Source organism: Cyprinus carpio, chromosome A20 (genome assembly GCF_018340385.1).
Source record: "Cyprinus carpio isolate SPL01 chromosome A20, ASM1834038v1, whole genome shotgun sequence".
In the NCBI taxonomy this organism is placed as follows: Eukaryota; Metazoa; Chordata; class Actinopteri; order Cypriniformes; family Cyprinidae; genus Cyprinus; species Cyprinus carpio.
The window spans coordinates 1,712,815-1,739,516 of record NC_056591.1 but is presented as its reverse complement, the minus strand read 5'-3'; the positions used below and the strand labels follow the sequence as shown (position 1 = coordinate 1,739,516).

The 26,702-nt window shown below is 35.6% G+C and overlaps 1 protein-coding gene across 2 annotated transcripts in view; it reads left to right on the top strand.

The window, feature by feature from the left end:
* Window positions 1-25,414, top strand: part of map3k5 (mitogen-activated protein kinase kinase kinase 5) — a 39,762-nt gene extending 14,348 nt beyond the window's left edge. Inside the window, exons 5-31 of one of the 2 annotated variants that reach the window (XR_006162709.1) lie at window positions 2,980-3,148; window positions 6,886-6,992; window positions 7,877-8,047; window positions 8,256-8,368; window positions 9,144-9,303; window positions 10,609-10,762; window positions 11,064-11,171; window positions 13,517-13,569; window positions 13,763-13,858; window positions 14,253-14,334; window positions 14,427-14,560; window positions 15,500-15,627; window positions 15,750-15,886; window positions 16,257-16,362; window positions 16,577-16,734; window positions 17,064-17,244; window positions 17,655-17,672; window positions 18,174-18,351; window positions 18,472-18,640; window positions 18,873-19,058; window positions 20,457-20,562; window positions 20,653-20,896; window positions 21,559-21,671; window positions 22,397-22,512; window positions 22,616-22,692; window positions 23,600-23,750; window positions 24,642-25,414. Coding sequence is in view for 1 of the 2 variants with exons in the window: in XM_042777332.1 (XP_042633266.1) it covers window positions 2,980-3,148; window positions 6,886-6,992; window positions 7,877-8,047; window positions 8,256-8,368; window positions 9,144-9,303; window positions 10,609-10,762; window positions 11,064-11,171; window positions 13,517-13,569; window positions 13,763-13,858; window positions 14,253-14,334; window positions 14,427-14,560; window positions 15,500-15,627; window positions 15,750-15,886; window positions 16,257-16,362; window positions 16,577-16,734; window positions 17,064-17,244; window positions 17,655-17,672; window positions 18,174-18,351; window positions 18,472-18,640; window positions 18,873-19,058; window positions 20,457-20,562; window positions 20,653-20,896; window positions 21,559-21,671; window positions 22,397-22,512; window positions 22,616-22,692; window positions 23,600-23,660 (3,325 nt within the window). In the remaining variant the exon portion in view is untranslated. Of the gene's footprint in view, window positions 1-2,979; window positions 3,149-6,885; window positions 6,993-7,876; window positions 8,048-8,255; window positions 8,369-9,143; window positions 9,304-10,608; window positions 10,763-11,063; window positions 11,172-13,516; window positions 13,570-13,762; window positions 13,859-14,252; window positions 14,335-14,426; window positions 14,561-15,499; window positions 15,628-15,749; window positions 15,887-16,256; window positions 16,363-16,576; window positions 16,735-17,063; window positions 17,245-17,654; window positions 17,673-18,173; window positions 18,352-18,471; window positions 18,641-18,872; window positions 19,059-20,456; window positions 20,563-20,652; window positions 20,897-21,558; window positions 21,672-22,396; window positions 22,513-22,615; window positions 22,693-23,599; window positions 23,866-24,641 lie in introns of those variants that run through there. The other variant, XM_042777332.1, reaches the window with a different exon arrangement.
* The last annotated feature ends 1,288 nt before the right edge of the window (window positions 25,415-26,702 follow it).

Here is a 26,702-nt window from a genome sequence, read left to right as displayed (position 1 = left end):
TCTATTGGGTATACATTTCGGCCACCTGAGCAAAAACATTCTTTATACCAGACCAGTACAGTGCGCACGCACGCACACACACACACACACAAAAGGGTGTAACTTTTAACTTTAATGTGCTATTTATATTTGATTTGACCCTTGATGTAACTAAATGATGCAAATTTTAGGTTACCTGAGAAAACTTTTTTTTTTTTACAGTGCTGTTACCTAGAAATTCAATAAAAAAAAAATAGTTTTTAATAGATTTTGAATTTAAAAATAATATAAAATAATATAATATTTTCAATAAATATTTACAAAATGTATATATTTCTAACATGCGGGAAAAGCATTACTTGTAATTTGGCCAAAGAAAACTTGTGAAATCGTAATTTTTCTATATAAATTTGTGCATTTCGAAAATGTTTAGTAAAGGTGCAAAAAGTCATAAACAAAAATCTGAAAAGAAATAAATGTTTTACTTTTTCAGGCAGCTTTTTTTGTATACGGTTCTAATTTCAATTTTATTTTTCAACATAGCATTTTAAAAATACAACAGCCGGTCTGTATTCATTTTTTTGCCATGGTTAAAAAAAAAAATGTATGGATGCAAAAATACATGGACCTTAAATGTCTCGGAGTTTTGTTACCGTTCTGTGCCCATCAACCAGGGTTAGTTCACCCAAATAATAAAATTATGTCATTAATGACTCACCCTCATGTCGTTCCAAACCCGTAAGACCTCCGTTCATCTTCGGAACACAGTTAAAATATTTTAGATTTAGTCCGAGAGCTTTCTGTCCCTCCATTGAGAATGTATGTACGGTATACTGTCCACGTCCAGAAAGGTAATAAAAACATCTTCAAAGTAGTCCATGTGACATCAGAGGGTCCGTTAGAATTTTGTGAAGCATCGAAAATACATTTTGGTCCAAGAATATCAAAAACTACTATTTATTTCAGCATTGACTTCTCTCCCGGGTCTGTTATGAGCGCGTTCACCTCACATCCGGTTCGCGAACGAATCACTCGATGTAACCGGATCTTCTTGAACCAGTTCACCAAATCGAACTGAATCGTTTGAAACATTGTTGACGGTTCGCGTCAACAATAAGCATTAATCCACAAATGACTTAAGCTGTTAACTTTTTTAACATGGCTGACACTCCCTCTGAGTTCAAATAAACCAATATCCCGGAGTAATTCATTTACTCAAACAGTACACTGACTGAACCGAGCCAGATAACGAACGAAACATTGACTCGTTCTCGAGTCAAGAACCGTTTCTGTCGGACGCGTCCGATTCGAGAACCGAGGAGCTGATGATACTGCGCATGCGTGATTCAGACTGACACACAGCGCATCTGAACTGAGCTGGTTCTTTTGATGATTGATTCTGAACCGATTCTGTGCTAATGTTATGAGCGCGGGTAAACCGAAGGCTTCAATCAAGGGCAATCATCGCCAATGAAGTCATTACGTCGAGCGCAAAAGAACTGGTGAACCGTTTTCGGCAACCGGTTTATTGAATCAAACTGTCCGAAAGAACCGGTTCGCGGAGAAGAACAGAACTTCCCATCACTACCGGTGATCCGAAAACCGATGCAACCGGTTACTTGACTCGAGAACGAGTCAATGTTTGGTTCGTTATCTGGCTCGGTCATCAGTTCAGTCAGTGTACTGTTTGAGTGCTCCGGGATATTGATTTATTTGAACTCAGAGGGAGTGTCAGCCATGTTAAAAAAGTTAACAGCTTAAGTCATTGGTGGATTAATGCTTATTGTTGACGCGAACCGTTTCAAACGATTCAGTTCGATTTGGTGAACTGGTTCAAGAAGATCCGGTTACATCGAGTGATTCGTTACATCGATGAACAGACCCGGGAGAGAAGTCAATGCTGAATAAAGTCGTAGTTTTTGATATTTTTGGACCAAAATGTATTTTCGGTGCTTCAAAAAATTCTAACGGACCCTCTGATGTCACATGGACTACTTTGAAGATGTATTTATTACCCTTTTGGACGTGGACAGTATACCGTACATACATTCTCAATGGAGGGACTGAAAGCTCTCGGACTAAATCTAAAATATCTTAAACTGTGTTCCGAAGATGAACGGAGGTCTTACGGGTTTGGAACGACATGAGGGTGAGTCATTAACGAAATAAATCCAATCGTCTTTAAAACATGATGAGTCTCGGAGTTTTGTTACCGTTCTGTGCCCATCAACCGCTTTTTCCACCACTTAATCAAGCCACTCGTCTTTAAAACATGATGATGTTTTATTTCACGTCATTACGTTTCTGTTGGCTCTCGTGTTGAGCTATTTCGTTTGCAACCATTGAAGTATTCGATTTCTACAGCAGCTGATTTGGTGCACAATCGTTCTCTTTCTATGAAACCTGTAAACTGCATTCACCGGTTCTAACTCTATAACGACACCAACTCAATAGCGGTTTGCCCAAGCATTGCAGTTATTAAGCATTTACTAGAATTTAATGAAATGGCTTTCCCAATTTATTTTTGTGTGTGTCCTGTGTGTGGCATATTTCTTCTGCGCGGTCGTGACGTAAGATGTGCGGCTGAGAAAACATTGACGACGAGTGTATTATTGGTGTTTTCGTACTGTAAATGTCAGTATTAGTTGGTTAAGTCATGTCACACCCACCCTTAATCATTATTTGTATATTGCTTTTTAAATTCAGTTCACCATAGAAATGTATATTGAAGCTTTTTCATGTTTTGAATTGTTTCAGTTCACCATAGAAATGTATACTGTTAATGTTTATAATGACATACAGTGAACAGTTAAGCACAGGCAGAGGTCTACTAGTGGCTAGCTGCCCATACTAATCAACTTTGCTGTCGAAATATTGTACCTAAAATTATTTAATAATTTATGTATGATGATAACTTCCGTGAATGTGCTTTTCAGCAATTTGTATGTCCATTCTTGCATAGTTCAGTAACTTTTCTGTTTGTTTTGTGTGCTTGTTTAGCCAGTACTTCCGTGAGACCGTTCTGAATGAGATTCGTAAAGCGCGTGAGCTTTACACCGGAGCAGAGCTAGCGGCTGAACTCCGACGGATCCAGCAGCGGCTCGATAACGTCGAGTGTCTTTCAGCTGATGTCGTCATCAACCTCCTCCTGTCATACAGAGATATCCAGGTGACTGCATCACATACACTTTTGGTTGTTATTCACAGTGACTGCAAAATATGTGTAATATTATTCATCACAATTCTGTTTAGCTGTAAAGGTGTTCTTTTGGTGGTGAAACGAGTAAAGGGAGAATGTTATTGGTTGATTTAGGTCACACTTTAACAGGATCTTCCAGATTCAAGACAAGTTAAAGGTGATGTGTGTCATTTTTTCAAATCTTGCAGTACTGCTCATTATGTGGACACAACCATAAGACATGCATATGTTGATTCTGCTGAAAAGCAGAATCAATTATTTTTGCAATTCTGTTTTCTCACTTCACCTGGATGCTCTGTGTTCCATGCTGTTTTATTTCTCCCAAAAATATTTTCTAGTGTCTCAGTTTGTAAAACAAATCAAAATTGCGTGTACAGTAATGCTCTTACAATGGAAGTCTATAGGGCAAGACATTGTGCCACGATGAACACCTAAATACTGCTTTTATTAAATATTATATATGTAATATTATAAGTGTCTAATTGGTTCAGTGTATCCACCTTTTGCCTACAAATGACACCATGATGCTTTGTGCGAATTATGGGAGTAACTTCTGTTGAACTGTAAACACTTAGTGACTTTCACTCTAAGAATGACTTTATTCTCTTCACTCCTCAACCGTCGAACATCAAAAGCAAACTTAAAAATACCTTCAGCAGGCTATGAATAACCCCAAAAGACTGACGCTTTCTGTAGCTATATTATGGTTGCTAAATTTTACTGTATAGTAATATGCAAGTTTATGTAACGTGCATGTTGTGTCACTCAAAACTTCATCGTCATTAATGATAAAAAAAAAAAAAAAAAATATTCTTCTGATATGGATTAGAAGTGGAAAGGGGGAGACAATTATGCCCTAGATTGAGGATTTGGAGAAAAAAGCAGGAGAGCAGACCACAACTGCACGGTGTATGTTGTAGTTTTCATAGTAATACATCAAAATACAACGAAAAAATAAAAGAATCAGAAGGAACAGAACAAAGCTAGTGTACTGAAAAGAGATTTTGTCAAAGATTTTCTTGATACCAATAAAAAACAAATCAAAACACAAAACATAAATCTATCTTACAGATGTTTAAAAATAGAGCATGACTGAATACATATAGCTCTCGGACCGATAAGGTTTATTGGCAGCGCAACCTTATTATTTGAATGATTTTTTTTCAGGCGTTTGGGTGGAAGTTCATAAACTGGAAGTGCCACCCATAATATAAAACACAATAGACTCGCTTGGAAAAAGGTGGATTGGTGAGAGGAGAAAAGGTCTGGGTCACAGAGCAGCTGGTAAACATGTGCTTTCTTAACAATAACCAAAACACATACAAAAACCAGGACAAGGGCTTTCGAGTGTGGTGACCTACTGGTAGGCAGGTCCACGTACACACACGGCCAGCACATTCTCCTGTCAGGATCTCCCTCATCCCATCTCCCGGCAGCAGTGGGTTTTTATACTCTCTCATCTCACTGCAAAAGTGATAACACCTGCTAGTTCTCATTAACAAGCATTCGCTTACCAGCAGGCTCTCTCAAGTGCGCTCTTCACCGCAACGTGTAAACATTAGACTAGTGTGATAAAGTTATTTACTTTATACAAATGTACATGCAATATTTCAACACCTGTCATGACCATGTAAAGATGGTACACCTTGTAAATGATGCATGACATGTGCAAAGATATGTCCATAAAACACTGTTTACTTGGAGTATACTCCACCCTCAGGAACTGCATCAGTAACACAACCTGAGGTCTCAAACAGAGCAGTCCCACTAGTACACCGTAAACACAGTTTTGTTTTGAAAAGCTGATGCTTTAACTAAAACACAAGATGCTCATTTCTGCTTTTTAACTTCTGGAATGTCTTGCCCCCAATACTTCCACTATTAGTGTACTACTGTGAACATAGTGTTTGGTTTTTCAAACTGAGGAATGAGTAGAAATTATTTTCTGTAGTAATCAACAGCACTAAGCTTAACCTGTATTGAACCTGGAATTTCCTATTAATCCATGACTGTGATGGTTAAGTTGCATTTCCAAAAATGTTAGCAGGATTTGCTCTGATTAAAGTAGCCCATGAAATATTATAAATGGCAAATAATGCTAGTTTTGGCATTTGCAGTTTGTGACAACAAAGAAAAATAGTTCCCAAGGAAAGAATGAGCTCCTCTACCTATAGATTCCCCCTGAAGACGTCAAGGTGAGGTGTTGAGCTCGAGTTTGACTGTGCAGTAAATGTTTGAACAGCTTGGTGTGTCCCTAAGCCTTCTTCGCCTTCTCTTTATGTCCGATGGAGCTGCTACTGAATGGTGGCAGACAATTTTGTAAAGACAACATTGGTATAAATCGGCTAGCCTAGCAAAATCTAGAACAATAAAAGAACCGTTGGTTTTGGATGTCGAAGTTGTGTACCGATCATTTCAGTACAGATGATACTAATATTGTTAGGATTGTTAGTGCCTGTCCTGTTAAAAATGAATAAGAGGAGAACAGGAAGTCATAAATGCTCTGCTGTAACTCTGACACTCCTTTGCATTAAGTTACTTCAGAAGTAAAAAGTATGATAAATGACTGTTAACTACAGTTACTTAGTTTCCTTATCTAATGTTACCTACACTTCTTCAAATTCATTTCTCTTATTAAGCCAAATTCTTCACTTTTATAGCATGTGTTCCTGAATGATGTCCACTTATAGTCAAGGTTTTTTTGCACCAAAACACTAATTATTTAATTTCATCACCATTTTCCACCCTTTCTCAAAGCCTCAGCATTGTTCATCATGGCTCGGTCATGTTACAGAACTCAGTAGGTGTTGATGTAAAAATTTGGCTGCTCATATGTTAATAATTGTAATGCTAAAATAATTAAGATTTTGGCTCATTTTTGGAGCTTTGTTTTAGTATTTAGAAGTTTGACTCATTTGGGCGATTCAGTCTGTTTAAAAAAATCAATCATTCTTGTTTCAACTTGATTCATTGGTTCTTTTATTTCATCTTGTCATTATATGATCTCCAGACATCACATACTTGACACAGATTTTAATAATTGGACACGAACAAAAGACTGATTTACAAATTGTTCAGTCTAATTTGCTAATATAAATGGATAAAAAGGACTATTTGTTTATGAATCGGACATTATTGCTTTCAATTACTTACATTTAATTATCATTCATTACTTTTAATAAATGATCTTATGGACTGTGTTGTGATAATTTTAGAGTAGTGTAGTACATTGAACTTTATTTCAAAGCTTCAAAGTGAAAGAAAACTTGTCTAATTATATTTTTGTGGTTACTGATATAATGTGCAGTCAGTTCAGACTCTAGCTCTCATTTAAGAGGTTGTCATGAATATTTTAGTGTTTTATATGAATAAAGAATGAAGCAAGTACATTTTACATTCAAGAAGCATTGTGTTTGAACATTGTTTTTTATTATTATTATTATTATTTACCAAAGGATTAGAATAAAGAAATACAGTATCAAAAAAACAACAACAACTGAATGTACTTTCAGGGCAGAATCACTCATAAAGATTTTCCTTTATATCATATGTTTTTTATGTGTTGTAAATATGAGCGTGGTATAATACAGCAGGCGTGTGGTTAGGGGTGGGAATCATACAGGATTCCTCACATTTCATAATATTGTATAATAACTATTAATTTCCTGTAAACGGTTTCTTTTTGTTTTGTGGTTATCTGTTTGTAGGATTATGAATCCATTGTGAAGTTAGTTGAAACACTGGAAAAGCTGCCGACCTTTGACCCAGTGGCTCATCCTCACATAAAGTTCCACTACGCCTTTGCCCTCAACAGGTGACACTGAACATCTTACTGTGTCTTAACTAGGCACAAACGTGACAGGTTTACAACGTCAAGTAATTTGTCTCTTTACACTGAATATTACAATGCTGTGTGACGCCACATAATCACAGTTAATCTCAATGTTTGATGTTTAATAGAATACGATTAAAAGTTGATACAATTTAAAATGTTTAAGTTTTTGAATTAAGTTTCTATGCTCCCAAGGGTGCAATTATTTGATCAAAAATACAGTAAGACCATTAATATTGTGAAATATTATAACAATTAAAAATGGCTGTTTTCTATGTGAATATATTGTAAAATTAACTCCATTCTTCAGTGTCACATGATCATTCGGAAATCATTCAAAGGAACAACAGTTATTTAAATTGAATCATTTTGGAAAAACAAATGTCTTGACTGTCACTTTTGATCAACTGAATGTGCCCTTGCTGAATAAAAGTATTTAAAAAAAAAAGAAGAAAAAATTCCTTAAACTTTTGAAGAAAAGTGTATACAGAAGTGTAACAATGAGATTTCACTGCAAACTGAACTACTTAGAAGTCCAGCACCTGGTTAGGGCATTACTATAGGAATACTGTATGAGCAAAATTTGATGTGATTTGAATCCTAAAATCTATTGATAAGATATCTGATGAAAACAGTCCTGTCCCGAACTCAAATCATTGGTTCAGTCAGTTTTGCTGTATCGGCTAATCCAACAAACAGCACTGGGTCATAGTGTTTACATGTTTTAATGAAAGTAACCTATGAAAGACTTGCATATAGTTGTTTGACTGTGCATATAAAACTATTAAACTTGCGTACATCTAATATGTATTTCAAGAATACTTTTTTTTTTGGTACATTTCTGATTTTCCGGTGTTTCTCTGCAGGAGAAACCTACCAGGAGACAGACCGAAGGCTCTGGACATTATGTTGCCATTGGTGAGCTCAGATGAGCAGGTGGCATCTGATATTTATTGCCTGGTAGGCCGAATCTATAAGGACATGTTCCTGGACTCTCATTTCACCGACACGGATAGCAGAGATCAAGGCATACACTGGTGAGGACTTGAGGGTGAATCTCGCGAAAACATTCACTCAAAAATCTAAATTATATTGCGTAAACAAAAAATGAAGTCTATATGTAGGATTATAAATTTTTTTTTTGCAATGTGACGTTTTTGACAGCTTTTGTGAGATTCATAAATAAAGTGGCCATTGTAACGGGTACAGTGACATTGTTCTGTCTCTCTCTCTCTCCATCTACAGGTTTAGAAAAGGTTTTGAATCGGAGCCCACGCTGCACTCTGGTATAAACTATGCAGTTCTGCTCCTGGCTGCAGGACATCAGTTTGACTCCTCCTTTGAGCTGCGTAAAGTAGGTGTGTTTGATTGACAGTTTGGATATTATTGGGTTGAGACTCATCCATGCTACCACTCCTATAAAAGTGGTGGGACAAACATTATTTATTTATTTATTTAAACAACTTTTTTTTTTTATATACTGTCTGGTGTCAAAAGAAAAATGGGCCTGATTAGTTTTTGAATTGAAATGTGACATGATATAATTTGTGCAAGATCAACATTTATTTTCTAGTGTCAGAAAGTACTTTCCTTAACATGAAAGACTTTCACTACCTGTTTTACTTCAGTAATGTGATGCATTTAAAACAAATGAAATAAAATATTCAGCAACACCAACAGTGTTTTAGGATTATTCAATAATTTTGTTACCCACACGCATATGAAAAAGTATTTTGTTATTAATATATTTCAAATCAATAGAGCTGTGCATTACATACGAGTGATGTTTTAGTCTTGTTTGTTGTAAAAAAAATTAAAGAATCAGTCTATAGTGGTTTTCCTAATTGTGTACACACAATGTGAAAATTAAAAAATATTAAATTGCATATTAATGTTGCCATTTTCCAAAATATTACTCTTTGATACTTGCTAATTAATAAAGAGCATCATCTTTTCTCAAATAGATAGCACACATGCTCTTGCTGCCCCATACATTTTATATATATACACACACACAAGACAGCGAAAGAGTAAACAACATATCATACATATCAATATTAATTCTTATTAAGTCTCCCATATATTAACATGCCTCCTGATATAATATATGCACTTAATCTCTGTGTTTTGTAGGTGTGAAGTTGAGCAGTCTCCTGGGGAAGAAGGGCAGTTTGGATAGATTGCAGAGTTACTGGGATGTGGGTTTCTTTCTCGGGGCTAGTATTCTCGCCTGCGACAACACACGTGTCATCCAGGCCTCTGAGAAACTCTTCAAAATTAAAGCTCCTGTTTGGTATGTGCACACATTCACATTATTTCACATGCATCATTGTTTAAAATAATTTGCGCATATTATTATATAATTATAAATTATTTACAATAGAAAAAAAAAGTTAGTTAATAGTGTTAATATTAGTTAATATTAATTAATAGTGTTTGCTAAGACATTACTATTCCTATTGCTCATACTTTGAATTTGTGTTTCGGGAACTTTAAAACTGATTTCCAGTAAGTAAGTAATGAAAAAGTCAAGGAAATAAACTAATTATAGTAAATATACTAACATTACTTATATTACCTACACTAGGGTACAGTGGGGCTAAAGTTACACACCTCGAGGAAAATGTGCATTTCACTACTTGCACAGTGTAAAACTTTTTATTTATACACTTTTTTTGGAAAAATAAAACATAAAAGTGGTTCAGAAATCTTATAAATGTGTGAATATACTCTCTAAAGTATGTAATATGTTTAGTAATATGGTTTGCATAATATCCAGGATAGTCTGGTTCAAAATATTCACTTTATTAAAGTTTGTACTATTTTATTTTTTGATTAATTAAATTATTTATTTTTGCTTCATAAATATCCTGTCATTAAAATGTTAATTTGAAAAATACAGAATAAAAAAATAAAAACTGAGATCTTTGAAGGTGATCCCATAATAATTAAATATGGTTTTACATTAGAATTTTTTTTTTTCAGTTATATAATTAATATCATATTTTTAAATATGATGGTTTAATTATAATATGGTGATTATCTCAAAGTCGACACCCAACTTAATAAAGGATATTAACCATCTAAATTTCACTGTCACATCAACGAATGGAAAACTCAGCCAGCGCTTTATTATCATGTAAATTTGTATGCCTTTATCTATAACAGCAGGGATGCTTTTTATACCATCCTTTTACATATTCTTTAGTTATTGAAAACTGTTCTAATTTGAACAAAGCTAAAAATCGTTCAGAAGATATCTCAAAATATATTTGGTCATTTTACTGATTCTCATTTGCTACATAGATCTATAACATTTAAAACAATCATTTAAATACTAGATCAAAGTAGCGCAGAATCAACTCTAAATGATAGAAAAGTTCTAAATGATTAAATGGGCAAGTACACAAGTAAACAAAACACTGACTAGAAGATTTCTAGGATAAATTCTAAGCCATATCTAGAGACAATATGCAAACTCCTAACAGCATCCTAGCATAAGAATGTAGTTGTCTGTTAAAAGCGAGTCATACTTGCAGTTTTTTCGAGTAGGCTGTTGTTCATTCATTAAAGTGTTTGTGTTTTACGTGTATTTCAGGTATTTACGGTCGCTGGTTGAGACCATCCTCATCTATAAGCACTTTACAAAACCAACCACTGATCCACAGGCCCCTAAACAAGAGCTTGTGGACTTCTGGATGGACTTTATGGTGGAAGCTACCAAAAAGGATGTGACATCTGTCCGTTTTCCTGTATGAACCCTCTTCATACAATGACTCTTACACTACATTGCCACATCACAACAGTTACTGTGAGAAAGCCATTTAAGACACGAAAGAGGCATTCACATTTACATGCACTGTGTTTGCATGGATAGAAACTCTGGAATGCACTATTTTCTAATGTGTGTTTAAACATAGTCACTCAAACACTGGCAATTATTATATTTGTGTGCTAGTAAGACTTACAGACACCGCATTAAGATTATTGTGCATTAATGGCATGTAAAGCATCATCTATTGTCAGAAGTAATTTTGCTTGTTTTTGGTGCAGGTATTGATACTGGAGCCCACTAAAGTGTACCAGCCATCTTACCTCTCAATCAACAACGACGTGGAAGAGAACACGCTATCCATCTGGCATGTGACCCCTGACGACAGAGTAATAAATTACTTACTATTTATCCATTCGTTCTTAAATTCAGATGTTCCTTTTTGGATTTGTTGACTTATCAATTCTCTAAATCCTTACAAATCCGAACATTACAGTATTGAGTGCTGCACATTTCTAAGTAAAAACATGACACTGATCCACGTTCTACAGGATTTATTTTGAGACCCCTCGGCTCTTGTGTGTTCATTTAATAAACCTTTTTAGCTAATCTAATAATGCCTACACATAAATCTGAATTTGCATTACAAATCTAACTGTAAACCTAAAACATTTAGGTCTCAGGTTTACATAGTAAACTTAAAACAGAGTCCTAGACTCTTGTTACAATTGTAACTGCAAACTTAACACATTGTCCCAAAGTTACTTTGCAGAGTTAACTATAAATTGAGTGGTAACACTTTTATTTTAAGGTCCAATTCTCACTATTAACTCGGGGCTCCAGACTAACATTTGAGAGCAGTGTCACCAGCGCCACTAAGTTCTCCAGATGGTGGTGCCAGGAGCAGATTTGGTAACGCTGGGGGTGGTGTGGGGTGGGGGGGTATTCAAAATAAAGATCATTTAATCATAAAATTACTATTGTTTTGCATTAATAACTGCAGTTACTAATAACATGTCATATTAATTTATTGTTTATACAGATTTGACAGCACTAATCTTGAGTTAAGATGCATACAAAATGTACTTTAATTAACAACAGTAAAAGGTGCAAATCTACTTTTTATATACAGAAAATCTTTATATTCCACTCTTATTAAATGTACCATTATTCTTCTAGCATATGGAACTGACCAACTTCAGGGATTGTTTGAATAATAATCAAATTAAAAAACCAAAATACAAATAACATACACAAAAAAAGTGTAGAATTCTGACAAAATCTGATTTCTTGATTTGATATTTTATAATAGTGATTTTATAATTTCAAAATACAGAGAAAAAACATAAATGAATGACTTATAAGCCAATAAGTGCTCCTCTGCTGCTGTCTACTGGTTATAATTGTGATTTGATGTATTTTTTATTTTTATTTTTCATAAGTGTTTGTTTACCACAAAGTATATTTTGTTCATCCCATTAAAAATAACTTTCAAACTGGATCATTTCAGAGCTTTAAAGTGCTGGAAACAGTTGTGTGAAATGCTTGAAAGTCACTGAAAAGTGCTTGAATTTCTCTCTCAAAAGGTTGTCAAACCCTGAAATGAATTATGTAATACATTCGACTATTTCTACCACAACACCATGGTTAGTTAACATTACCGCTTCTAGGTTCCTGATGTATGAAAAAGGAAAGCTATTCTGAGCTCAGACAAGTTTGTTTGTGTCGCGGTCTGAGCTGATGAACGGTTTGTTGCATTTGAGGGACATCAAACGGCAAACGAAACAAAAGTGAAGCTAAACCGCGATACGTTTCAGCTGCGCGGCACGGTTTAGTTTCACTTTCGTTTCGTTTGATGTTTCTCAAATGCAACAGAAATGGCAGCACTTATGAGTTGAGCAATGCGGTGGTCGCGCCAGTGAGACCACTCACAAAAATTAGTCGCACCGGCAGAAAAAATGGTCGCAGTCTGGAGCCCTGTAATTAGTTGCTTATTAGCATGCCTATTTCTAGCATATTGGCTGTTTGTTAGTTTTTATTAGGCACATATTAATGGCCCATGAACATGTTCTAGATCCCTTAACCCCACCCCATACCTAAACTTAACAACTCTCTAATTATTAATAACCACCAAATTAGGAGTTTATTGAGGGAGAACTCTTAGTTAATAGTGAATATGTGTTCCCTAATCTAGTGTTACCAATTTAACATTTCAAACTTACTTTGTAAATTTAACACAGTCCCAAAATTTGACTATTACTATTATATTTATAAAGTTATACTAGGCTGTGTCCAAAAGTTAAAAAAAAGTTGAAGAGTCTGAATCCAGTGATTGTGGTGCATGTGAATAACTTTTTTTTTTCTTAACTTTTAATTTTATTTCTAGTGAGAAATTAGTATTGTAGTAATGAAATATTTGCTTTATCACCAGCTGTCTTTATATTCTGTTGTACATCATTAGAACATCATGCTGCCTCAGAAGCCTGTCCAGAATAAGTTTTGAGAGGTTTTTAAAGTCATTGCCTGACAGGGCAGTGAAGAAACAAGTCAGCTGCCTAAGATTTTAGACGCAGCCAATGAAATATAATGTAGAAGCGTAGTAGTCAGTTTATTGTGAACATCATTAACTGTATCCTGCGGACTGCAAATATTATGATGTTTTCTATGCTATCGGTCCTGCTGAACTTTGCATATCTGGATGAAAACAATTTCTCTCTCTCTCTCTCTGTTTTAGAATGTAGGGATCCACGAGTGGAATTTCAGTGCAGCGTCAGTGCGAGGTGTGAGGTAAATGCTGTCTTGTCTAATAAACTTTAATTTAGCAGTAACACACTTTAGTTTTTAAGACCATTCATGAACTGACTTCCCTCCACTAGAAGGTGAGGTAGAAGATAATGTTGATATGTATAATATATAATTTAAATTGTCACCTAGGATAAAGCATTTTTTAATCTTCTTTTTTTTTTCTTTTTGCATTCAGCATCTCCAAATTTGATGAGCGCAGCTGTTTTCTGTATGTGGTGAACAACTCAGAAGACTTCCAAATCTATTTCTGCACGGAGATGCACTGCAAAAGGTATGTCACGTGTGCCAGAGACAATTTAAGGACAGAAACTGCAGATTAGATTGTCGCATAGAGTTATTCTAGAAACTAGCAATTCAAAATGTTTCGTCCAGTAATTTTGTCTGCTGCTAAAAGCATCAGATTTTGGCGAACATTTAGTGAATTATTTCCCTTCGGTCATGAGGGGGCAAGAGAAAGAGACGTCAGACAGTTACAAGAAAACTAACATCAACAAACCTCTCTTTTATACAATGTGCAGGGCATACTATACTAAGGTATAGTTCATCACAGTATGCATCTTTGTGTATTTAAAGCATTTGCACCGCCGTTTAATTAATTTGACTTAATGTTAATGTCCGTGAACGTGCTACATGTCTGACGATGATGTTGTCTGTGTGTTGCGTAGGTTCTGTGATCTGGTAAACACTCTCACTGAGGAGGCCTGGAAAGGCTCAGAAGACACTGAGTGTGAATCGGAGGCTTTAGAGGTAAAATAATGATTGTTGTTTACATTTGTTATAGTACTGAACAACAGGGAGGTAAGACAGCAAGTAATTTGTGTGTTCTTGTGTGCCTGCAGTATGATTATGAGTACGATGAGCATGGAGAGCGTGTGGTTCTGGGTAAGGGCACATTCGGGGTAGTCTATGCCGGTCGTGACCTCAGTAACCAGGTGCGCTTGGCCATCAAAGAGATTCCTGAACGGGACAGTAGGTGAGCCACAGTTCTGTTTTTTTTTTCTGGACAGAAGTTTAATTGCACTTTCAAATCTAATTCTTTTGGATAAGAATGTCTTTCATTGCAGTGAATCTTTTTTTTGACAATTTTGACCTCCATTGAATACTAGAATAAAAGGTACTTTTCTCATTGCACAGCCTCGTAAACCTTCATGAAGACTTGCCACAATTTCATCATTTTTATACCAGTGTTGTGCGGCTGGACGCTAGGTTGATTTAAAACATAAAAATGAAAACAATACTGACAAATTATGTTTAATCATATTAAATTTTGATTACTAAACTTTCAATGGGTGGCATTCAGGGATGCCACCCATTGTATCGAATTCAGCATTGTTCTATATTCCAAAAAATAAATAAAAAGTATCCCATATTGAATTAATACAGTATGAGATATAAATGCACAATGTTACAATGAGAATGACATAACAGGGAATGAAACTAAGGCAATTTCACAAAAATTGCAGAGAAGCACAAAATTATTGGGCAGAGAATGACTGGTTTGAAGTCGGAAATCATGCTAGTCCTTGTTCTGAGTATAACCAGTGTCACTGTATACTATGGCAAACCTATCTTCATTATGGCATACGTCCAGCGTAAAAAAATCTGATTACTTGTTTCTGTTGTCAGGCATAATTTCTAGTGTTGGTGCATGTGTTTGTGTGTGTGTTAGCTCGGATTTAATCGGCCAAATCTGTTTTGCCATTATGCTGTTATCAGTAAAAAGCCCGGATAGCTCAGTCGGTAGAGCATCAGTCATTTAATCTGAGGGTCTATGCAGTTTATAAATAATACAAATGAATATGCAATATTCATGTGTGCTTAGAAGGATGTGATTAAGTAAACAGAAACATGAAAAATGCATACAATCGCAGCATAGGTTTATCTAACAGCACATGTAACGGCTCTGTGATAGATATTCACAGCCTCTGCATGAAGAAATCGCCCTGCATAAACACCTCAAGCACAAGAACATCGTGCAGTACCTCGGCTCCATCAGCGAGAACGGCTTCATCAAGATCTTCATGGAGCAGGTGCCTGGAGGTGAGACAGACATGTTAGACCTTTATAGTGTACGTCCACATCTTTAGGCCTCTCAAAAGAAAATCATCCGTATTATGCAAAATGTAAAAAAAAAAAGTTTGTATTTTTCTTTTGAATCACAGGCAGTCTGTCAGCATTGCTCAGGGCAAAGTGGGGTCCTCTAAAAAACAATGAACCAACCATCGGTTTCTACACCAAACAGATACTGGAGGGCCTTAAATACCTGCATGACAACCAGATAGTTCACAGAGACATTAAGGTAATAACCCCTTCATCCTAAAATGAGGTTAAACATGTGAATGTTTTCAGTGTGAAGCGATTATTGAAAAATTAATGCACAGCCGAAGCGGTGAAGCTTGTACATTATTTTACATTTAACAACTTGCAGTCATTTGACATTATGATATTTGTATTGTTGTTGTTTTTTTGTTTTGTTTTTTTCATCTCAAGACTGTCCGTCTGTGTGTGAGAGAGTTTGAGAACCTTGGTTGTACACATGATCTACAGGCATATACATTATTATTCATCTAAATCACACTTCACATTTCTTTGACATTCTGATAGGGCAAAGAAAAAGTGACTGATTAGCAGAAATGATTGATGCAATTAATACTCTCAATGACCTGCAGGGGGATAATGTCTTGATAAACACCTACAGTGGAGTTTTGAAGATCTCTGATTTTGGAACGTCCAAACGTCTGGCCGGTATTAATCCCTGCACCGAAACCTTTACTGGTACTGAGTGGATTATTTGTTTTGCCATTTATATTAACTTATTTTGTCAATAGCTACTTGATGTTGCTTCTATAACACTGCAGGACACAGCTATTATATGTGTTGCAGATTTGCTCTATTGACTTTTGAGTAATATCCTTAGTATCTTAGAAATATTCAGCAGCTACTGTTATTAACAGTTGTTTATTACTTCCATGCTGTTTGTGTATGTCAGGTACGTTACAGTACATGGCCCCTGAAATCATAGACAAAGGGCCGCGTGGGTACGGCAAGCCAGCGGACATCTGGTCTCTGGGCTGCACCATTATAGAAATGGCTACTGGGAAGCCTCCCTTCTATGAGCTCGGCGAGCCGCAGGCAGCAATGTTCAAGGTCAGACATGACGTGTCCAGAAGTCATCCTTGGTGTTCAGTGTACTGAATATGTAGTAAATTTACCACAAATATTTTAGCACCAAAATGTGCATAATATGTAGCCTAATTTAGCATTTACTTTTAGATTTTTTTTTACTGTGGACTGAATGTGTGCTTTGTTGAACATAAATATAATTTGCATCAAAGCTGTTATTTAGTAGTTAAAAAAAAAAAAAAAAAAAATTGAATTCACTAGGGCACATAGAAAATACACCTATCCTACTTCAGGAAATTGTGTTGTGTCCAGAGTTTTGATGATGCATTTTACGGCTGATGTGTGTTGTCTAGGTTGGGATGTTTAAAATCCACCCGGAGATTCCTGACTCTATGTCCACTGAAGCCAAAGCATTTATCCTGCGCTGTTTCGAGCCTGATCCAGACGGCCGAGCCACGGCCAACGATCTGCTCACCCACGAATTCCTCACTGTTACATCACGCAAAAAACGATCAAAGAACAACAGTTTCACAGGTGTGTGTGTGCGTGTGTTATATGGACCAAGCAATAATTTCAGATGGTGCATTCCATGAATTAGGGAATAAACAGGAATCTATGTTAAACTTTCAACTGCTTTTATTTCTTATTATTTTATATTGGACTTGACTGAGATAGAAAGAGTGTCTGGTTAACTTAGGCTACTAATATAACTTTAGTTTTGTTACTTTCAAGTCTGTTACCAATTTTGCTGTATTTTTAATGTATTTATTTAATATTTAATAGATTTTATATTTCAGTTTTGTAATGCCTGTTTATTGTTGAATTGAAAACACACAGCAGGCCTTTGAACTCTGTTTAGACATAAAGCAAATTAAGAAATACAAAAGTTCTTTAAATTGAATTTTGAATTATGTATTCTCAGCCTTGTTTTTTTCTTTTTACAGCTCTTACACCGGGAGCTGGTGAGTCTTACTTGTTTCAAAACATATAACCAGATTTTTTTTTTTTTTTTTTCCTACAATTTGTCTTTTGATCAAAACGCCACATATTGACATATACCTTTAACCAAGAGATACATTTTGAACATTGTAATTTTGAACATTGTACTACATGTATAACATAATATATATATATATATATATATATATATAAATAAAAAAGTCTTATATATATATAATATAAAAATATATATATCTGCCTAAAATATATAATTAAAAAACAACAGAAAGGAAGTATGTATTAATTCAGCTAAATTATTACATACATATTATATAAAGTTGGTTTTATTTAGCTGCCGATCCACAAGGATCTGGTCTACAAAGATGCAAGGTCAAGTGAACATTTGCATCAGTCATTTCAAAGAGAATATAGCTGCGCTTTGCTCTGCTCAGAACTATGCTTTAGGAGAGCGTGTAATGTATAAATGACTTATGATGGGACATTCTCCTGGTTGTGTCTTGTAGAGTATTTGCGTAGCATATCTCTTCCGGTTCCCGTTGTGGTCGAGGACACCAGCAGCAGCAGCGAATATGGATCTGTCTCACCTGACAATGAGCTCTGCACAAACCCCTTCAGCTTCAAGCCTAGCACCAAGTGCTACAGCGAGAGAGAGGTCAAAGGTCACCGCTCCCTCTTCCTGAGGTCAGCAGAGAGTATTAAGATTCACTATACCCTGTTATGTTACTATGCACCATGTTTTTTGCGTTGAGTGTGTCTGCTTGTGGTAAATCTGTAAATATACTCCTCCACACATTGTTGTAGTATTCCTGTGGAGAACTTTGAAGACCACAGCGCACCACCTTCCCCAGAAGAGAAGGACTCTGGTTTCTTCATGCTGAGGAAAGACAGTGAAAGGAGAGCCACTTTACACCGAATCCTGACTGAGGACAGAGAGAAAATAGTGCTTCACCTGCTAGAAGCGCTCACACAGGTGAACCCGAAAACTGCTTCAACACTTGTGTGAAGAACAGTAAATCACAAAAGAGCACTATTAACTTTAGTTTGCATGTTAGGGACTTCATTTACCTAAATTTAAACCTTTAGTGCAAGTAGAATATCAGAGAAATCTTTGTTTCTAATAAGATTGTGTTCATGCAGAATTCTTGCCATTTTGCATTTTATTTTTTTTAAGTGATTTATGTCCCTCTTCTGTCTCAATACAGGGGTCTGAGGAGACCAAACTGAAGCATCAGCATATCTCCACACTGGTTGCAAGTCTGGGAGATTTTGTGAGGATGGTGGACAGAAAAATAATTGCCAACACCCTCTCTCAGCTCAAACTAGAGCTTGACTTTGACAGCACAGCGATCAGCCAACTCCAGGTGGCGCTCTTCGGTTTCCAGGATGCGGTGAGCGTCTAGCCAAAGCCATTTAAACATTTCCTAAAGGTGCGGTCACAAAGGCTACGTTCACACTGCAGGCAGATGTGGCCCAAATCTGATTTTATTTTTTTTGATCACGTGTGACTCAGATCTGTTTTTCTCAGGACAGTGTGAACAGCACAAACCACATGGAATCTGATCTTTTCAATTCTGATTCATGCCACTCCCATATGTAGTGTCAAATCCGATAAAAAATCAAATCAATCCAAATTACACCCCAGTATTAACATTAACACCATAATAAAATCAAAGACAGTTATAAACTAAATCAACATTCATCACGATTCTGTGCTCATGGGAGTCACTTCAAAGATTTTACACACCCAAAGTTATCAAGACAGTTGCGAAATGTAGTCAGTGAAAGTACAACAGTATTATAGTGACAACTCTATATACAAGCAAAGCATGAGGGCTGAGCATAAATGCAGAGTATGGGTCACCATACTTAGCTGTATGTCACATCACGTCACTTATTTTTCATATTGCCTGCGCATAATTTCGCTGGCTTCTGTGGCAGATCACACTATAAATAAATGCATAATCGCTTACTTTATGTCCTCTGTGTATACTTCCGTATGACAGTGTGCCGTGCAAGTCTTCCTTCAGAATTGGGCTACTCTGTGGGTTGAAGTGACCCCAGTAACGTGATATAGACCCCACCAAAACGCAGTTGGGAATGTTTTGGACTAGTTTTGAGAAGCAATTGGGTAGATTTTGTTGTGTAAACCTGGCAACCCTGTTCCTTTTGTTCTTTTGCACATGTGGGTCAGTTCAGAACCATGGTCTGTTCACACTGGAAATCTGAAATTGGCCACATTTAAAACAACAATGTGAACAGCTATAAAAAAAAAAATATATATATAGATCTGAGCAAAAATTGGAATTGAGCACTAAGGCTTGCAGTGTGTGAATGTAGCCAAATTTTGTGGGCAAAAAAAGTATGTTTTCAATTGTCAGTAGTATAGCGATGTATGAAGCACTGCTCACACAGAAGTCACTTTCAAACCAAGCCACTTTCTGTTGGTCAGGGCAGCAAATTCATGAAATCTGAGTAAAATCTGCATAAAACGTCAGAACACACAGATTCCTATTGAAATTAAGGATTTGCATTCAAAATTTAACAGAGCAGTGGTAAATGTGATCACACCTTAATTGATAAAAACCCTGCAATAATTTTACTTCTTGCATCACCTGAAATTATCACATTATGGAATTATTTTTACCAAAAATAACCAATGCAACTTCATGTTGACTTGATGATCTTTTTCTGAAGTTCAAACTTAATGTGATGTTTCAATAAAATTTCTGAAGTTCATTATATAAAAACTTTTAATAGTTATGGCCCAACATTTTGCATTTCTCCAGGTAAATAAAGTTCTTCATAACCACAACATCAAGCCGCACTGGATGTTTGCCCTGGACAACATCATTCGAAAGGCTGTACAGACTGCCATCATCATATTAGTACCTGGTAAACAACAACAAGTTTCTTTTTAAAACGATCCATTTTCTTGGCTGCTGCTCCAGGATCAGTTGATCTGATGTGTTTGTTCACTCTCAGAGTTGCGGCCACACTTCACGCTGGCGTCTGAGAGCGACCCCGCTGAGCAAGATGACATTGACGACGACACAGTTCCTCAGGGGGACGCTGCACTCAAGGATATAGCGCCACCTATCGCTCATCACGATGACACTGTGGTCACATCTGGAGTGAGCACGCTCAGTTCAACAGTTTCCCACGAGTCTCAGAGCGCTCAGCGATCGATTAGCATGCAGCTGGGTCGCATGAAGCTAGAAACCAAGAGGTATGTGGTTTTGTTTTGCTGTATCTGCAGCGCTAATATATAGTATTGAGTGCATTTGTACACATGCAATTGATAGTGACAGACTCTGATGATCTGTAACAAATAATGAATGCCAGTCACCGTGTAAGACATGGTGTTGAGGTTAGTTTGACTTTTTTTGAATATAATTAAAGTGAATGGTTAATGTGCCTGCCAAACCCCAAAAATGTAAGACCATAAAAAAAACATAAAAAACTTATTTTGTACGCTATTTTCCTGTTTAATGTTGAATTAACAGTTGTTACATTAATCATTGTCACACATCTGTGACAAAACATTACTTCTAACCACAGTGCCTGTCACATTTGGACTTGGCAATCTGAAAAATACAGTTTCATTTTTATTCATGTAAATGAAACCTGGTAAGTGTTTCTAACCAGATATAATGTATTCATATTATTGGAACTGGCAGTTGTATTTTTTTCCTAAACAAAGCAATAGTATAGAGAGAAGCAAGTAGGATGAGCCTTTTTTTGTGGTGCTATTAGGGAGCTTTTTGACCGTTTGAATCCCTTATTCACTTTTATTATATGGAAAGTCGTATATTTAACTACTCTGGAAAATTTCTGTCATGATTTAAAGTTATAAACGTATGCTTGACTGCATTGGTTTGTGTGCTCTAGTTTGTTGGATGAATTAATAGAGAAGGAGAGAGAGTATCAGGCCATCTTACAGCAAGTGCTGGAGGAGAGAGAACAGGAGATCAAACTACTGAAGTGTCGATCCGGGCCCGCAGGTAAGTCTAATGCGCACACGCACACACACACACACACACTATTCAGAGCCCCAGACTGCCACTAAAAAGATCTGAATGTAAAGATAGGAAAAGTCTCTATTATAAATGACCTTTGAGTGTCAATGTGAAAAACCGTTTGAAACTGGTACTTTGGTGTAGAAATCATATACACATGAGCAGCTTTCATGAGAAAGAGAATTCAACAAACACAGACTGCCTGCCTCCACTGTCTTAACTCAATTGATTTGGCAAGTTAATAAGAAAAACCATTGTACATGATCATCATGGACAACAGTCGTATTTGCGATGTGACTTTGCATTTGCAGAGAACAGTGTTTGAATCAGATGTAGGACGGTGGCTTCAGTTTTTCAGAAGATCATTAGTCACGGTCGCAGCAGTGATGTCATGGTCTGAGTGATCATATGCAAGCCGACATCTATACATTCACTAAAAATCGCTTCTGAAAAAAAAAGTCATTAAGCAAAACTAATGAAGAAAAATTAGTAAGCTTTGAAAAAAGGCTCCTGCAGCATTTAAACAGATACAGACACTTTGATATTTTGTTATATAATGCAGTGGCATTCAGATATTTCTAAGTGTTAAGTTTCTCTTTGACTGTTATTGCTTTCGATCCTGTATTTTGCGTTATGCATATATTTTCAGTATTACCTTTCAAAATGAGCACCACAGTCCAGCCCTGTGTTTCGTTCTGTGTTTATGGCAGATGTTTCCGAGCACCTCGTGAGCATCAGCATCAGTAGTTCATCAGATCGAGAAGCAGACCAGGAAATTCTGGAATGGCTTAAAGGCCACGGGGCAGATGCAGATTCCATCGAGAGGGTAATTTACAGAACAACTATTCAATCTGGTCACCAAACACTGTAAATTCAAGTTGTCCTGTGTGTATGAACAGATAATGGAATATTTTCTGTCCAAATCACAGATTGTAGCTGAAGATTACAGTCTTGATGACATCCTTCATTATGTCACAAGAGACGATTTAAAGACTTTGAGATTACGGTGCGTGAACATTTCTGATTATCTCTAATATATTGTTTTTTTTTTCTTATGTTTATACTTCTATTTACTACAACTCCCCCAAAACAGCCAAGAATGTGTATAGGAATAGGTTTTTAAAATAAGCTTGATTTAAAAATCAAAAACAAAATAGTAATATTGTGAAATATAACAATTTACAATAAACTGTTTTCTATTTTAATACGTTTAGAAATGTAATTTATTCCTGTGATGGCAAAGCCTTCAGTGTCACATGATCTTCAGAAATCATTCTAATATGCTGATTTGCTGCTGATGAATAATTTCTGTGATTATGACACAACTGAAATGGTTGTGTCACTTAATGAAGTGTGAATTTCATGATTGTTTGTGAAGGTTCACACAACATTTATTTGAAATAGAAATCTTTTTTTTCTGCATGACAACTATACATATAGTAGTGTGTATTTTCTGCATTATTTTTGCAGTGTGGTGTCTGCTGAACTCTATGAAACAATATAAAAATGTAACCTCAGTGCAATTTATATATTAGAATCGATATAAGCCTCTCTAAAGCAACCTTAAATTGTGGCATAAACTGCTCGTTCATTGTTTGGAAGAGAAAAAGACATTGTGTTTGGTCTTGTTGCACATGAATACAGAGCAAATCTGGCTGAACCCAGACAAACAAGATATATTAACATAAGATATGATTGGATTCCATTTCTGTGCACTTTTATCTTTTTCTACAGAGGTGTAGGAGAAACAGTCAGCGTGAGCTTGCTGTTATAGTGATGCTGTGGTTTTGTGTACACACGGCGTTGATGTGTGGTGTGAAGCGGCCATCATTTACATTAGCTTTAGGGTTATTAAGGTTCTCTGCTATGCACAATAAAAAGTGATTCTGTATGTTCTTGTCTTGTGCTTCCAGAGGTGGAGTCCTGTGTAAACTCTGGAACGCTATCACTGAGCACAGAAAGAAGCCAGGCTGAAGACGTGCAACCCAGAGCCTGCTCACGTTTGAGACGTAACCAAATATCTAGTGGGATCAATTCAAGTCTTTGTGATAATTCATATCACATGTAAATACGTGTTTTAACTTTTTTTTTTTTTTTTTTTTTTTTTTTGTGCTGTCAAACGATTAATCGCATCCAACATAAGTGTTTGTTTACATAATATGTGACCCTGGAGCACAAAACCAGTCATAAGGGTCAATTTTTTTCGAAATTGAGATGTATACATCATCTGAAAGCTGAATAAATAATCTCTCCATTGATGTGTGGTTTGTTAGGAGGACAATATTTGTCTGAGATACAACTATTTGAAAATCTGGAATCTGACGGTGTAAAAAAATCTAAATACTGAGAAAATCATCTTTAAAGTTGTTCAAATGAAGTTCTTAGCAATGCATATTACTAATCAAAAATTAAGTTTTGATATATTTACAGTAGGAAATATCATCATGGAACATGATCTTTACTTAATATCCTAATGATTTTTGGCATAAAAGAAAAATCAACAATTTTGACCCATACAATGTATTTTTGGCTATTGCTCCACTTAAGGATGCTTTTTTTGTCCACCAATAATATTTTTTTTTACACTGTGTATATTTATTATGGATATATAGATACACAAACATACATGCATATATTTAAAAAATATATTCATATTTGTATATAATTAATATTTTAAACAAAACCTATTTTCTTAAATATATACATGTATTTATATACATTATAAATATACACAGTACACACACACACACATATATATATATATTATGTAAACAAAAACTTTTATTTTGGAAGCGATAAATGGTTTGACAGCACTACTTTGTTCTTTGTCTGTGAAGTTGCAGTTGTACAAGTGACTGTACATTAATAGTTGAAGATCCACACATTTGATACATCAGCACTGTTACGTCATCTTTATACAGGAAGCTTGTTTTATTTTTTGAAATGTGTTTACAGAAATATGTCTTGACCTGCCTGAGAACCTTTTCCAGCCCAAATCCCTTCTCCTTCCAGAAAAAGACACTGGAACTAAACACATAAGAGTCTATGTGTGCGTGTTTTATATATTTTATATATGTATCTTTTTATTTATACGGTATATTGTCAAGTAATTTACAATATATATATATTTTTAATCAACTAGTTATATTTGATTATATTCTGAATTACAACTATGAAGAAACACAATAACCAATCAAACTGTACTGTGTTCCCACATATTTGGGATGATAAATGAATAAACCGCCTCTGAAATTGTATATAAACTCCCTTAGAGGTAAATTCCTGAGATAATATGTAAACTGCACAATGTTTCACGATCTAGAAGCACAGAGAATATATATAACAATTGTGCACATGTCTATTTATTCCGCACAAACCTCCAAGACCTTCTTACATTTTGGAAAGCTACCATTGATGTTGAAATTGATGGCACTGCAAGTTTCTAGTTCGATTATAAAACATAAATACACATGTAATGACTTCACCTGGTCATTTCATTTCAGTGTTTATTTTTTTTAGTCAGTGCTAGGTCATGAGAGGAGTTTAAAAAAGTTTATATATTTATATATGCATATACAGGGCTATGTAATGTGACAATCATGTAACGATAAGTTGGATGTCTGTGGTAAATGTTTGCATGATCAGTGTTTTCATTCTGACTCTTTTGTGCACATTGGAATTTCACTTTTGAAGTAAATAAAAACTTTGAATTTTTTTCCCCTTCATAATTCCAGCTAATAGAACATTAGTGTTATTACATTTACACTTGTTGTGTAAAGGTACTTTAATGTGTTTCTGGTTGCCACGTTATTGTAAAATCTACCTATTGTAGATGTGTATTGTTGATGGCCATCTCATTACTACCTTTTCTTTCTTTTGTGGAACAAAAGACAGTTTAAATAACTTTGGTGTTCAAACAACATAAGACCCCATAGAATTTCATTGTATGGACCAAGACAGTCTTCAAAATAAATAACTGGGTCCTGGAACAAACATTAGAGAAACTCTGTCCTAAAGAGTGTTTGAAAAATAAAAAATCAACATTGAGACCAGCTGCAGTGATTTACTGGTAAAATATCTTGACAAATAATTATATCAGTGGCAACCCATTCAAACAATTATTATTATTTTTTTTAAATTCATAGATAAGTGAAATTTTATTGATATTTTGTCATAAGCAGCTGGCGTATGAATAAACACAATGCCGCTCTTCACTCGGAAATGCAGCACAACAGACACAATACTATTCTAATTATAATAATATCAAAACATTTAGTTCGATGATCGCAATTTAATGAGATATTTTAGTTAATTGTGCAGCCTCATTTGTTTATTTTAATGTTACACTCCATTTAATTAATTATTAGCTTTTCATCAACTTACAAACACCCTGCAATTCCCTTATGAGCACCTGTTTGGTAAACCCATCATTAAAGGGATCATATGATGTTGCTAAAAAGAACATTATTTTGTGTATTTGGTGTAATGAAATGTGTTCATGTGGTTTAAGGTTTAAAAAACACATTATTTTCCACATACTGTACATTACTGTTGCTCCTTTACGCCCTGCCTTTCTGTGATGCGTGTCTGTCGCGATGAGACATAAACATTAAAACCCATTACAAACAAAGCATTTGTTGCATCCAGTGGGGACATAATTACTGATTATAATGACTTCTACTGTCTTTTTACATGTGCGTTGCGTATCGTGCTGCGTAAACATAAAACCATGTCTGCATTTGTGATTGGAGAAACAACAAACAACAAGCACTACTCTACATTGCTCAAAACTCACGTTTGAATCATCAGTGACAAATCCTTCACATATGAAAACGTACTTACAGGCTGTGAGTCAGAAGCGCCAGACTGTCCTCGCAAAGTTGATATTGCCCCACATTATAGAAACAACCTTCGTGCACAGCCAGCATTGTAGTCCTCTCTCAGGATCAGGAAACAGTCCTCCATCAGACGTGCTGCACACATCTGAATATTTGGGTTGAACTGTTCTGGAACAGT